General features: G+C 39.6%; 1 protein-coding gene across 1 annotated transcript in view; it reads right to left on the bottom strand.

Annotated features, from left to right (window-relative positions):
- Window positions 1-2,250: 2,250 nt before the first annotated feature.
- Window positions 2,251-15,598, bottom strand: part of derl1 (derlin 1) — a 28,537-nt gene continuing 15,189 nt past the window's right edge. Inside the window, exons 2-8 of the mRNA XM_059973025.1 lie at window positions 13,406-13,505; window positions 10,462-10,526; window positions 9,829-9,855; window positions 7,617-7,712; window positions 6,788-6,840; window positions 4,167-4,277; window positions 2,251-4,074 (exon numbers count right to left, since the gene is read on the bottom strand). Coding sequence (XP_059829008.1) covers window positions 3,930-4,074; window positions 4,167-4,277; window positions 6,788-6,840; window positions 7,617-7,712; window positions 9,829-9,855; window positions 10,462-10,526; window positions 13,406-13,505 — 597 coding nt within the window. The 3' untranslated portion in view covers window positions 2,251-3,929. The remainder of the gene's footprint in view (window positions 4,075-4,166; window positions 4,278-6,787; window positions 6,841-7,616; window positions 7,713-9,828; window positions 9,856-10,461; window positions 10,527-13,405; window positions 13,506-15,598) is intronic.

Genomic DNA, 15,598 nt, shown 5'->3' with positions numbered 1-15,598 from the left:
TAGATCTGATTAGGTGCCAATCAATATTCGGGAAGTTAAAATCACCCATGATACCAACCCTGTTATTTTTGTACCTTTCCAAAATCTGCCTTCCAATCTGCTCCTTGGTATCTCTGCTGCTACCAGGGGGCCTATAGAATACTCCCAATAGAGTAACTGCTCCCTTCCTGTTCCTCTGATTCTATCCTTTTCCATGATAATGCCAAAGGCTAGGAAGCCAGGGACTTCCACCCATACAGACTCAAAAGAGTATCCTGCTACATTACCCACCCTTTCTGTAGCTGTAATAGTATCCCTGACCAGTAACCCTACCCTTCCCACCCCCCCCCCATCGCTTTTAAAGCCCTGAAATCCAGCAATATTGAGAATCCATTCCTTAACCAGAATCTACTGTATTGTCAATGAGTTCTACAGATTCACCATTGCTCACCTCAGTATTAAAACAACATCCCTTTATTCTGAGACTATACCCTTGGATCCGAGGCTTTCCTACAAATTGAAACACCCTCTCAACATTTATTCTATCCAGGATGCTTGAACAAGATAGGGGACCAGCTTGTCCCTAAAGAATGAGCTCCATACAAAAGTTTTATTATTTTCATTTTAGCAATCTAGCATGGAGTAAGCCCTTCTGGCCCTGCCAACCCTGAGTAATCTTAACCTTAATCATGTGATAATTTTGCAATAATAACTATTTATATAGCACCTTTAATATATTAAGATGCAGGCTCAAAGTGCTTTGTGGTTGTATCAATAAATCAATATAATACAAATGAAAAAATGAGAATTATATAGAATAAACTGTAATTGAATATAGCAGATTATATAAATTACATCAATGGGCCAATTTTTTTTTAAAAAAGTAGATTTTTATAAGTGTTTTCCAGATTTTTGGTGCATGAGAGCAAAGGGCCACATCACCAGGTCTTGTATACTTAGCTCTAAGAAAACTAAGCATACAAGTATTCATGGATTAGGAATGCAAGGGAATAAGTACTCCAAAATATACAGAGGAGCTAAATTATTCAGAGCCTTGTATGCGTTTTAAGATTGATCCTCAAGGACACAGGCAACCAGTGCTCAAATTTTCTTATTTTGGTGAAGATTCTTACTGCTGCATTTTGAACAAGCTGCAGCTGATTTACACCTTTCTTAGGCGGTCTTCAGCTGAGTGCATTACCATAGACTAATCCACTAAAAGCACAAGCGTGCATCAATTTTACTGCATCTTGAGCTGTTATAAGAAAATGAACTCCTGAATTCTTCCTTAAATGAAAGAATGCAGTCTTAGTAATATGGCTAATATGATTTGAAATTTACCTCTATCAGTAACGTGCAAATTTTTCACTTCTGGCTTGATTTGTAAGGGCAGATGATCAAGTTTATTTTTTAAGATTCACACTTTTTATTGCTAACAATGACCATGATTTGTTTTTTCCCTGTTTAGATTATGAAATTTGACCTCATCCATTCTATAATGCCAGTAAGACACCAGACAAGAGGGTTTTTAGAGCCTCTGGATCATCTAACATAATAGACAGACACCAATTGTGACCCAGTAACTTACCCAATGTGTCTTTGGACTATGGGAGAAAACCAGAGCATGCAGGGAAACTCCCCACATTCCATGGGGAGCCTGCTTACAAGACAGTGTTAGAATTGAACTCTGAACTTTAATCCCCCCAGGTAACCCATACACTACTGTGACTTGCCTGTGGTTTTAACTTTTTAAAATTTGTTTCAATTTATAGATTGCAGTACTGAGAGTAACCAACAGTGAAGTGGGCACTATTGCCTTAGTGACACATGCCTTTTATTTCTTCCATCTACATCCAAAAACTTTTCATAGCCTGTAAATATTTTAAATTGAAATGTAAAAATTGGAAATGGAAAGACAGATTGGTTGTACTTCAATAAAAGGGACAAGGGTGTCTGTTGGGTTCAATTGTTTATGGATAATTAATATTTCAGGCCCAAAGACAGCATACTAAAAAATTTAGGCTAAGAATGAAAATACAGAAATCTTGGAAACTTGGGTCTGCCTTTCATTCATTAGTACACATTTTTAATGTGCTGGACTTCATAAGCTCCCAGAGTGCTCAAAGTACTGTACTATAGGATATTATCTAATCTCTTAAAAGATCAAGATAGATAAAAGGTTTCTATTCAGTGTAGAATTGTCAGTTTGTACTTTAATTACAAAAGCATAAATCTTTTGTACAAAAGAGCTCAAGGGATCAATACATCATGTGAGAGATTCACCAATATATTTTATTCATGTTTACATTCACCCTTAATGAAACAGACTAACACAAAAGCCCAATTCATATTGAATCAAGATTAATTTTTCCACAAGTAATAAAAAAGCTAAATAAAACTAAAATAAAAAAATTGCTTCATCTTAAATATTCTGGGAGCATAAATTTTCCTCAGCTAGGATTATAAAATGTGTTTGAAGTATAAACATAGATAAAATAACTCTTGGCTTTTCAGTGTTTAATTCACTAACCCCACACTCTCACCCAGCTTAGCCCCAAGTGACTGTGGGTTGGAGATTCCCCTGCACAAGCTGTGACATAGCAAGACAATATTTAATCACGTTTCCATGTCCTACTGGTAGAAAGTTTTCTGGTTCACAACTGTTAATTTATAAGTGGATTATGGATCAGAGGGACTTACAATTTTGTTCTCTTCAACCTAAGGTGGTATTAAATTCAATTGCAACACTGTTAAAATACTCTCTCTCAGGCATAGTGCAAGTAAATGGAGGTTGTCAGAAGCCTCTGACCTCTTGCTATTCCATTTGACACCTTCAGCTTTTTCCTCACATTTCTAATAGCCTATGCAAACTTTGATGTGAAATTTTGGCACTTTTGGTGACAAAATGCAAGAAGCCATCACTACCTTCAAATCAGATAGAAAATTAAACCATGGTGCCAAGTAACAAATATCCACACTGAGGTTGATTTGTGATACCACCGATGAGGTAAACATGCATTACCTCACCACAATATCAAGTATGGGGCCAAGGATAAACAAGTTAATTCCACGACGTTCCACAGTTGATTCCATTCGGTAACCAATTAAAAAGAGCAATAGGCCTGATCAAGGACAGCAAACCAGGATCACTTTGAATTGCTATTTTCCTGCCTTGTTCTCAAGGAAGTGGATTCTGACTGATGAAGGATCAACCAAACCATTTTGGTTCTCAAACACAAGAACAGAGACCATTTGATGATAATTTTGACATCTGTATTAAAGTACTATAGAAATGCACAAAAGAACACTGCATACACAAAATTAACTAATTTTCTCAGCTGGAAGACTTAAATGTTCCATCTGTGCTAAACAGAAACACAAGGAACCATTTAATCAAAATTTCTACAAGAGAAAGCAACATTCTTTCACTCTGCCATTAGCACAAGAGCAAAATGCCTGTTGCTGATTCATCCTGACAATTCCCCTGCCGCCTGCCTGCTCATCCAACCTGGTACATATAGAGTCTACCACGCATAGGGCACAATTTTTTCAATTATTAATATCCTGCCAATTTGTGGAATAGTGTAGGAAAGAAGGTTGGAAGAATGATATCCTTGTTACAATGGGTAGTTAACTGTAATCTGTTGTAATTGGAAGACTATCTGGCTGCATGGATTAGGAACTTTGATCAACTATAAAAATCTTGAATGTAAGACAGAACACTTTAAAATTAGATTCCTGGCAGCTACAAACTGCGAGTATACATTTATACTGTTCTATATTAATATTTTATTTCTTTACTCAAAAAAGTTGTACTTATACAGGTATCCCTTGTCATTTCTAATCCTTCAGGTTTAACTTCAGAATACAAGATACTGTCAGGCAACACACTGTACAGAAAGTGATTCAAATGCTACTTTTGTGGGGCTGCAAGTATTTTTTTTTAAAGTTCAGTTGTCTCCTAGCCTTTGACCTTGGCCCCAGAAATACCCTCTTCCCCATCGAGCTCCCTGATCTTCAGCTTCTGGTCTTCTACTAGCTGGCCGGACTCCAAAACCAGATACACCACCTCTCCTTGGTGGAAACCAATGGACCCTGAAGTGGGAAAATGAAAGGAAAAAGTAATGTTATCATAAAATTTCTGGATACATGCAATTAATATGACAGTATTAATTATTACTCCTTACAGAAATTGTGGTGTAGAAAGAAATGTTCTTCCTCCATATTCTTGAGGGTATTTAAACATAAGAACGTAGTACATGTGGCCAACAAAGATACCAACCAGCTCATCCATTATCCTGTTGGGATTACACAAAAATTAAAATATAAAAGCAGTTTTAAATATTTTGGTTAATGAAAGATTACTAGCATTCTTTGCCCAGCCCCAGTACCATTGAATTACAGTTAACAGCCTTGAGATTTGCAGTAGTGACCTCTGTGACAGGCAAGAATAGAGAAAAAATGAAACATCATTGATGCCTTCCTTGCATCTAACAAAGTTCCAATAGTGGTACAGGATTGTGAACTCTCCACATGGGGTACATCCTCCCAGGTTTTCCTGAAGTTGCTACGGGCTATGGATACAAAGATCAGACAGAGTGAAATCTTCTATGATGTAAAAACCTAATGGTTGGGCACCTTGTACCCAAATGCCCTCAAAACCAGATATTTTAGCTAAAGGAAAAGAAAATCAATTACTGCCCACTTGCATCTCCTTTTAAGAATAAAAGTTGACAACAAAACTCAGGTTAGACAGCATCCATCAACCTTCCAGCTCCGTAGCCTTTCATCACAACTGGGAAAGGATAAGTTAGATTTTAGAGCAACACACACAAAATGCTGGAGGAACTCAGCAGGTCAGGCAGCATCTACTGAAATGAATAAACAGTCACGGTTTTGGGCTGAGACCCATCATCAAGGACTATAAAGGAAGAGGGAAGATGCCAGAATAAGAAGGGGAGAAGGAGAACAAGCTAGGAGATTATAGGTGAAGCCAGGTGGGTAGTGGAAGGGGGGGAGATGAAATAAACTGGGAGATGATAGGTGGAAAAGGCAAAGGACTGGTAAGAAGGAATCGGATAGGAGAGGAGAGTGGACTATGGAAGGAGGGGTGAAAGGCAGCTGAGGAAAAGAAATGAGGCCTAAGTGGGGAATAGAAGAAGGGAGTGGGGAGAATTACTAAAGGAAGGAGAAACTGATATTCAGGCCATCAGGTTGGAGGTTACCAAGACAGAATAGAAGGTGTTGCTCCACCACCCTGTGTGGCCTCATTGTGGCAAAAAAGGAAGCCATGGACCAACATGTTGGAACAGGAATGGGAATAAAAAGTGGTTGGCCCTTGAGAAACTCCACCTTTTTTGGATGGAGCTGAGGTGCTTGACAAAGCGGTCCATCAACTTAAGTCACATCTCACCAACTGCAGAGGAAGCTGCATCAGGTACACCGGATACAATAAATGACCCCAACAGATGCGCAGGAGAAGTGTTGCCTCATCTGGAAGGACTGTTTGGAGCTCTGAATGGAGGTGAGGGAGGTGGTGAATGGGGAAGTGCAGCATTTCTCTTGCTTGCAGGTAAATGTACTAGGAGGGAGATCGGTGGAGATGGACAAATGGCTAAGGGAATCATGGAGGGAACGATCTATGTGGAAAGTGGAGATAAAGATGTCTTTGGTGGTAGGATCCTGTTGAAGATGGCGGATGTTGCAGAGAATAATATGCTGGATGCGGAGGCTCATGGTAGGTGAAGATGATGAACTTGATCCATGTTAAAGTAAGATGCAGTGAGAGTGGCTATCTGGGGTGAGGGTAACATTAACAGTGGAGGAAGGGAAACCCTGTTTTTTGGAGGAGGAGAACATTTCTGATATCCTGGGAAGGAAAGCCTCATCCTGGGAACAGATGCAGTGGAGAAGGAGAAACTTAGAAAAGGGTATAGCATTTTTTTTTTAAAATTTTTTAACAGGAGACAGCATGGGAAGAGAGATATTCAAGATTACCCTGGGAATCGGTATGTTCATATATTAAAAAAATAGTAGTTTGTCTCCAGAGATGAAGGCAGAAGGATTGAAACGGGAGAGAGGTGTCAGAAATGAACCAAGTGAATTTAAGTGGAGGAAAGAAGTTGGAGGCAAAGTTGATGAAATTGACGAGCTCAGCATGAAGCAGCACCAATGCAGTCATCACTAGTGCAGTAAGAGTTGAGGATCATTTGCAAGGAATGCTTGGAACATGGACCGTAGCCAATGAAAAGGCAGACATAGCTGGGGCCCATGCTATCCCTTGAGTTTGCAGAAAATAGGAGAAGCCGAAGGAGAAATTATTGAAGGTGAGGCCCAGTCCTGCCAGATGGAGGAGGGTGGTGTGGAGGGAATTGGTTGGATTCAGTAGGGACGAGTTAGATTTCAGTAAGGAAGCAGGTGAGGGATGATATGTGTTTGATTTGGGGAGGAAAAAAATGACAGAAATAGGAAATGTGCCAAATTAGACCATGTCGCATTCCCACCGTAACCTGTGTCTGCAGCTCCATATAGTTACAAGGCCTAACATTTCTTCTATCTGGGTCCATTGCAACACTCTGCTTAAGATAAATACTCTTTTAATCAATCTCAGAACTGGCCATTTCTGCAGCCATCCAGCTGTGTTCCCCTTGCCTGTTGGAAAGTCTGGCTTGTAGCACATCCCACAGCCCTGCTATTGGCTCCCTTTTGGTAACCTTGTACCCCAATCTCAGATCCCATTGTTCCTGGTCCACATTCAAATTCCCAATGCTATATACCAGATTAGAGCATAAATAATCTGCATACTCACGCATTTCTCAGTATAAAATTGAATATTAGCAGAGCCCATGGTAGATAACAAGCCTGTAAAAGAAAATTTAAAATGTGTATAAACTGATAACAGGTGATCTTCTCCTCTCCCTCACCCCACCATCTTAGATCCTATTATTGCTGAAAAGATGGACAGTGGAGAACAGGGCTCTGGCAAAGATTGAATATTACAAAATTACTCGAAAGTGCAGCACAGGAGCACTATGTCCACCCTCCCCAAATGTTCCTAGGTTGTACAAAATCCCTAGGGAGAATGTACAATGAGTACTACATTTCTGTAAAGGGTCAATAGAAAAACCACATCACCAGGGAACTGGTAATGTTCAACGTTCAATCTGCTATCTGGTTAAGTGGATCAGGAACTGGAGTTCCAACTCCGACAAGACATGAGCACTCAAACTAGTCCAAGACTCAACAGAGCAATAGGGGAGTTCTGACTTTACAGTAGGATTTTCAAATGTGCTACCATGTGTCAATAAATATCCCTCAGCAAAGATCACTAACAACTTCCAAACATTTCTCTCACTGGGCTTTGTGTTTTATATTTGCATACCTTGCAACTGTCAATGTGAATGGACAAAGTAACCCTTTGGAAAGTCCAAAAATATACTTTATATATAGGCCGACCATTGCACCATACTGCTGGTCTGGTTGTATCAGCCACTGATGCACAGACCAGAGGTTGAATCCAGGAAAATTTTGGTCTACATTAGGTCAACTGTATATTTCCCCAAGAGAAATTGGAAACATAGAACAACCAGTTTAGCTTCAATAAGTAGGTCAACAGCAGCAGCTAGAAATATTCCTACCTTAAATGTCATCCCAAACCAAAATGTCACAATCTGGTCTTTGTTCAGTTGTGCCCATACATAAACCATCGTCAGAATTAGTGGGATAAATAATATCTGTCAAAAGGGAAGAATTATCACATTATGAAACTGGTAGTTAACTGCCTTAGCAATAAAGTGAAGTGATCCTAGTTCCTGTCAACAATCCTCCTTGATTGTGCTCAAATACCATTGTCAACATTACCACAGTGAGGAACAAAATCTGCTGGAGGACCTCAGTAAGTCAAGCAGTTTTTGGGTCGGGGGAATGAGGGGGTTGGAACAGCTAAGACTGCATAGTTACAACTTATCAGCATCCAGGAGTCTGTGATATATTCACAGCCTCACACAGCATAGTTTGTAGGATATTAATACATTACTTATGGCTCATAATCCCATACAAAACAGACTTCTGCCTACATGTTACAGTTGTACAAAACTTCAGCTGAAGTACACACAATGTGCTGGAGGAGGTCAGCAGGTGAGGCAGCATTTATGGATGGGAATAAACAGTCACTACTTCGGGCACAGACCTCCATTAGCACATTGTGTAATGTGCTAGATTACCAGTATCTGCAGTACCTCTTGTGTCTTTGATTAGGTTGCACTTGGAGTTTTGTGTGTAGTTCTAGATGCTCCATCACAGGAGGGAAGTGCATGTTTTGAAGAGGTTCAACACCAATTTACTGGGAGGCTGTAAGGATTAGATATTAACTATGAGGAGGGATTTGGACAAACTTGGGTTGTTTTCTCCAGAATGTCAAAAGACAAGGGAGCCCTGTTAGAGGTTCAAAAAATGGATAGGGTAAACAGCCAAAATCCTCCTACCAGGATAGAAAAGCTGAAAACTAGAGGACATAGCTTTATGGTGAGGGGGAAAAGTTTATTTTAAACAGTGGCAGTAGGTGCCTGGAACAGGCTACTAGGGGTACTGGTGGAAGCAGACATGATGGTGACATTCAAAAGGGTTTTACACAAGCATATGAATATGCAAGGAATAGAGGGTATGGATTACTTGCAAACAGAAGAGATTTAGTTTATGGGACAAAGGGATAATTACCGTCCTGCACTGTCCTATGTAATTGAAGCCTTTTTCTTGACATCACACAAAGAAAACAGTGTGTTGCCCCCCCAGGTGCCAGGGTTGAGCATTTCTCAGAGTGACTGCAGAACATTCTTATGGGGAAGGGTGAGCAGCCAGAGATCACAGTGCACATTGACACAACGACATAGGTAGAAAAGGGATAGAGGTCCTGCCCAGTGAATACAGAAAATTAGGAAAGAGGCAGGAACTCAAATGTCACAGTCTCTAGATTACTGTCAGAGACACATGCTAATCAGAACAGGAATGGAGAGATTGAACAGATGTATGAGTGGCTGAAGAATAGGTACAGAGGGCAGTTTCAGGTTTTTAAGATCATTGGAATCTCTTCTGGGACGGGGTGACTTGGGACAAAAGCAACAGATGGGACCTTAACTGGAGGGGAAATGATATTCTGCCTAGGAGGTTCGCTTGTACTACTTGGGAGTGTTTAAACTAGATCGGTTGGGGGGGGGGGGGGGGGTAAGATAGGAACCGGAGCACCAGGTCAGAAAGTAAAGGGATTGAGAGGAAGGTAGTTGTCATGACCAAGAAGGAGCATGGTAGCCAACACAGATGGGATATGGACATCTATTAGAAGAGGTTAGGTTAGTTGGCCATTTGATTACTATTTTAATTAGTTTGGCACAATAGGGCTTGTTCTAGTGCTGTACTGTTCTCAGGAAGGAAATTAGAAAGCACAAGACAGCTGGGCTACTAGAGAACTGAGCAAGTTTTCATGGGTAGCAAGAGATGCAGAGTTAGGAAAGGTGTCAAGGATTTGAAACTACGATTAATGAAGGCTTTGCCAACTATGGTGAAGTTGAAAAGAGGGCTCATCTCATGCCAAGTATCCTAAAACAAAACCTCTTCCTTACCGACAGAAATCAACTCTATTTGTTCATTTTGTGCTTTAATTAACGCTGGCTGGCTTTGGGTACAAAAGTGAATCATTACCATCTCTACTTTCTCTCTTCCCTTCCAGCACTACCTCTTACTCTTCACTAGTGCAATAACAGAAAATATCTGAACAGCCAGGTTTTCTATTAACACAAAGATAGAAAAGATTCTTTGCTGAAGCACATTGCATCCTGACCTTCCAAAAATACTTACAGGCATTCCAATGAGTAATGCAACAATCTGTAACAGTATTGATCAGGAAAACATTAACAGCATGTTAATTCCCACTACGTATTAATACATCTTAAGTGTATATACCCTAACAAAAAATAGTTATTTGCAACAGGACTATTTTTACTGTAGGCCAGCAGAGGTTCTTTAATTTCTGTTCCGGCCAAGGTTAGTTACTTCAGACATGCCAGACATTCAACTTAGATTACGCTTATCTATTACCAGAGCTCAAATAATACCCCAAGGAAGCTGTGTCTTAAGTGTCCCATCCCAGACACATGAAATCAAGTCTAGGATATCACTAATGTAATGCTGCACAATTAATGGATAACGTATTATCAGAGATACCTTTATTTTTGAGGAGCTCCAAATCTGAAGCCTGGTAATATTTTGAACTCGGAGAGCTCTTCTTGGTGCCCTGCTTAAAATTTAGCTTTCAACTAAAAGTTTTGGAGCTCCTCAAAAACAGATTAAGTGGCCATTATCACACTATTTATTGGCAGCTACATTGCTTACCTACAATAGCGACCATTGGCTACAAAACACCATGCAGTATTGCATGGTCAGTAAAGATGTACAAATACAAAGTTCTTAATGTTATTTTGAAAAGGATACCACTGTGCAAATCCAGTTGAAAAACAACATAAATATATAGTCGGCTGTCCTCCCATCAAAGAATCCTATACATTTAAAAATAAAGTTATACTGTAGATTAGTTTCACAGTAAGACAATTATATGTAGCAGAGAACATAGAATACCAATCACTTCCTATAATTTTCCTCTGATGTGATTAAGAAAATGCTATAATCATAAAAAGACTTAGTTTAAAGAGTGCCGTGAATACGTCAGGCAAACTGATCTGGAAATAAATATCTGGAAGTGATCCCTGCACCCATCCCATGCAGTACAGTCGGCCCTCCCTATCCGCAAGGGATTGGTTCTGGGATCCCTTGCGGATACCAAAAAACGTGGATGCTCAAGTCCCTTATCCAACCTGTCTCAATACGGTGGAACTTAGGACCCAACGGAACACCAGACCTTACTTAACCTGTCTCAGTGCAGTGGAAATTAGGACCCGGCAGCGGAGCTCTGAATCCAGTGTTTCTGTTCATGCTCGAACAACAAATGCTGGAAGAGCATTTCCGGGTTTCTCGATTCGCGGTTGGTTGAATTGCGGATTTGGAACTCGCAGATAAGGAGGGCCGACTGTACTACAATGGCTCAGCAACCCAGTGCATCTGTCAGAGTGCAGATCAATTATGCCAAAACTTCAATCCTGTTTAGTGCTAAATCGCTGATGCTAAAAATGGGAAATTTTAACACTTTGTGACCTTGTAAAGAACTTGGGAGTATAGAGAATATTCATCTTCTTAATTACTACAATTCTGTAATATGCATAGGCATCACAATAGGATAAGCTCAGTATCTCAATCAATGCACTTTAGTAAACTATTTAAGAACTTTTTAAAAGCTATTTATTAATGCTTTTTGGGAGGGTGATTTTAGATGCATATCATATTAATACTGAGTTAAATACAGAATGTAATTAGTTTTGCTACAATAAGTGTATGGGACACTGGAAAAATGTTGAATTTCCCCTTGGGGATGAATAAAGTATCTATCTATTTATCTGACTGCTACTTCTGCCCAGCTTCTCTGGTGAAATAGCCCATTGACACTCCAACAAACACCACAAAGCACACTACCATTAGAGATGGGAGAGAAAGAGAGACGATCATACAATACCTTCCTTTGAAAAAAGTAGTTATCTGCTCAGGATTTTTAAATAAAAAGTGAACAAAAATTATGTTTTTAATACATAAATGAATCAAAGGATAATCTAAACAGCACTATTCCTTTTGCAGATCAGTGAGTTGAGAAACAAATTCTCCTTCAATTTTATATCTTTTTTATGGCAATATTGCCATAAGCAAATTTTAACCAAAAAGTTATTGTCATCCAGAGGGCATGGATTGAGAATAAGAGGTCAGTTATTTAAAACAGAATTGAGGAAGAGCTTCTTCTCCCAGAGAGTTGTGGAGGTGTGGAATGCACTGCCTCAGAAGACGGTGGAGGCCAATTCTCTGGATGCTTTCAAGAAGGAGCTAGATAGATATCTGATGGATAGGGGAATCAAGGGATATGGGGACAAGGCAGAGACTGGGTATTGATAGTGAATGATCAGCCATGATCTCAGAATGGCGGTGCAGACTCGAGGGGCCGAATGGTCTACTTCTGTACCTATTGTCTGTTATCAATTGCAATGTATATTTAGGCTCCTCTTCTATAAGGGCTTTCAGTTCACAAGCTGAGCAACTACACAAACCCCCATGTAACATATAGAGCATTGTGCTAAAACTGCTGCAGCATGCATTTGATTTTGGGAGAGTAGTAACCATTCAAGATAGTTCACATGCTCTTTACTCCAATTCCACCAACCACCAAAGCCAACTGTGTGGGTACACAAGAGACTGCAGATGGTAGAATCTGGAAAAACCATCTGCTGGAGGAGATCCATAGCTCAAGCAGGATCTGTTGGTGGGGGGAAGAGGCAAAATCACAGGAGGTGGCAATGTTGTGGAAGGAATTGCTGACATCTTGGGTCAAAATCCTGCATCAAGACTGTGTGGGTACATCATCCCAGTTTCCACCTCTGTAACTCCTCCCTACTGCAATGCAGTCTAACACAATGCAAAAGTATTTATGCATATTGGAATGATAATTTACGTGCTAAATTAAACTTCGTAAGCATAGGAACAGGAGGAAGTCATGCAGCCCCCTATAGCATGTTCCACCATTTAATGAGATTGGGGCCAAACTGCATCTCCGTTCCATTGCCTTCATTTCCTTCTGTACTGTTATCCTCCAGAAAGCCATTAATCATATACATCAAGGCGAGTCAGAAGGCAGGAAGGGAAAGGGTAATGTTTTATACCCAATTCTTCATTCATTACATCACCATTCAGTCCAATGCTGAACGATTTCACAAAATCAACACTCAGGCATACATATGGGCCCTGTCCACGCATCAGAATAAAATACCTCCAGGCCAGCAATTAATCTCACTTCCAGCTATCAGCTTCCCCTCATGAAATAACAATCTGAAAAGGAAAAGGTTCCTAAGAATATTTTCCCACCAGACCATGTTTGATTATTCCATATTTTGAAAGAAAAGAAAAACATGACAGTGAACTCAATCATAAAAACTAAAACAAAATCCTAGTTCACACTGGCCCTAAGAAACTGAACAAACTTCAAGAACAGACTATAGCTGCCCTTTTTTTAATATAAGAAAGAAAAAATGTAGTAGATTGACATTAAAGTAATGTTTTGAACCAGATGACATCCTTCATCCTATAATGAAATGTTTAAAATGTTCAACAGCAATGTTGCTGCTAATGGAAGATTGTACAGAATGTTCTGCAGGATGTATGATTCAAGAAGTGGCAAGTCATTTTGGAAACAAATTTCCGGTACAATTATGTTTACTTTTCTTACAGAATGTAAGTAATTGCTTTGGAATGCTAAATGGATGCAGTGCAAAGGATGAAATCCTACCTCTTTCCAAGCTGGAGGAATATGAATACAGGAAGTACAACTGAATCAAATAATGGAATCCCATAGGGTAAAACAGGGATGCTGTCACAGGTCTCCATATCTGTATGGAGGAAACAACATTGGTTATTCATTTCTTTCATACACAATACTATCAGTACAATAAAGAAAACAAACATTGCACAATGTTCAAAACAAAACTATATCTATCATTAAGTACTTTGAGGGCTTGCAACCTGTTTCTTCGCCTTTATCACAGCAAGGTCTATCATTTAGAAAGTAGGCAAAATACTAATCACAATATTTGCATTTGACCTACAACCAGAATAATTTATTTCTAAATTTGATGCTGTAGTCTCAGCACAAGGCAGCAAATGAATATGCACAAATTAATGACAAACCTACTTATGAGGCTTGCTGCAAAGCATTCACACATCATTCCCCTTTATATCACAATGATATTTTGGTAGATATCCTCAATCAGCACAGAAACAGGCTTTTTGGTCTACTTTGCACTAAAATAGATTTATTCTCATTATGTTTTCTTGTAAAAAATAATGCTGCAGCAAGGAAGTTTATCATTGCATATGTGCATTGTGTGCCTAGGCATTCAACAATAAACATCTACAACAATCTTGTGTTGGACCAGTTTAAAAAATGTCATCAGAGCAAATTTAAACATTCTCTTATAATGCTGGCTCTGCGATCATGTTCAGTTTTAACCTGATGATTTTGGTAGATCAAAATCTCACTGTCTGTATAGCCTACAACCTGTTGGCATGAACAATTTCACTGCGTCCAATAATGTCTCTCCCCCCCCTTTTTCCAATCCCATTTTAGTTTCTTTCTCACCCCTTCTCTTCACCTACCCATCTCCTCCCTCGTGTGCTCCTTCCCTTTCTTCTGCTGCACTGCCCTCTAATTTTAGATTCCTCCTTCTTCGGCTCTTTACCTCTTCCACTTAGCGCTCTGTTTCTTACTTCATCCCCTCCCCCACCAATCTTCCCCCTCACCTGGTTTCACTTATCACCTGCCAGCTTGTACCTTGACTATATATTCCCTCCCATATGTGCTGCCTGACTTGCTGAGCTCCTCCAATATTTTGTGTATTGCTCCAGATTTCCAGCATTTGCAAAATCTCTTGTGTTTCTGATAAGGCCAATGTGAGAAGTACAAATTCTTCTAGAAATAAGGGAGTCCCTGCCTGCTGGGAGCAAATGGAGGTGGTTGAAGTAGTTTATGAAGGCACATTTCTTTTCTCATTTGCCTGGAGGCTCTTAAAGGCATACATCTGAATGTTTTAAACCTCAAAATAAAAGGTAGACATTGGAGAAAAGATAAAATCCACTTAATTAAAATTTATCAAATACATCAATGGAAATATGGTGTTCCGCCCACTTAAAATTGAACAGGCAGCAATTTGCCCAATTGAAGACAATCCTGTACAAATAACTGCCTTTATTACTAAATGAAAATGTTTCAAAGCTCAAAGTAGTTCTATTCTCAAAGTACATATATAACACTATATACAACCCTTAAGTTAATTTTCTTGCAGGAAATCACAGAAATACAATGAAAGATTGCACCCAACAGAATGGGCAACTAAAGTGCAAAAAAAAACAAACCTTGCAAAAATAAAAGAAATAATAATAAATATGCAATAAATATTGAGCATATGGAATAGAGTCACAGGTTTTGGGAACAGTTCAGTGATGGGTAAGTGAAGTTATTCCCTCTGGTTCAAAAGCTTGTTCCTGAACCTGGCGGTGCAGGTCTTTCGACTCCTGTACATGCTCCTGGACAGAACCAGCAGAAAAGAGCGTGGCCCAGATGGTGGGTGCCCTAGATAATGGATGCTGCTTTTCTGCGACAGTTCTCCATGTAAATTTGCTCAGTGCTGGGGAGGGCTTTATCCATGATATACTGGACTGTATCCAATACTTTTTGTAAGATTTTCTGTACAAGGGCATTCGTATTCCAATACCAGGCCATGATGCAACCAGTCAATATACTCTCCACCACACATCAATAGAAGTCTGTCAATATTTTTGATGACATGCCAAATCTTTGCCAACTTATAAGAAAGTAGAGGTGATGCTGTACTTTCTTTATAATGGCACTTGTATGCTGGACCCCAGGACAGACCTGCTGAAATGATAATTAAAGTTGCTGACCCTCTCCACCGTTGATCCCCTG

This window comes from Hypanus sabinus, chromosome 1 (assembly GCF_030144855.1).
Source record: "Hypanus sabinus isolate sHypSab1 chromosome 1, sHypSab1.hap1, whole genome shotgun sequence".
Classification (NCBI taxonomy): Eukaryota; Metazoa; Chordata; class Chondrichthyes; order Myliobatiformes; family Dasyatidae; genus Hypanus; species Hypanus sabinus.
The sequence above is the reverse complement of the archived record's forward strand: the minus strand, read 5'-3'. Positions and strand labels throughout refer to the sequence as shown.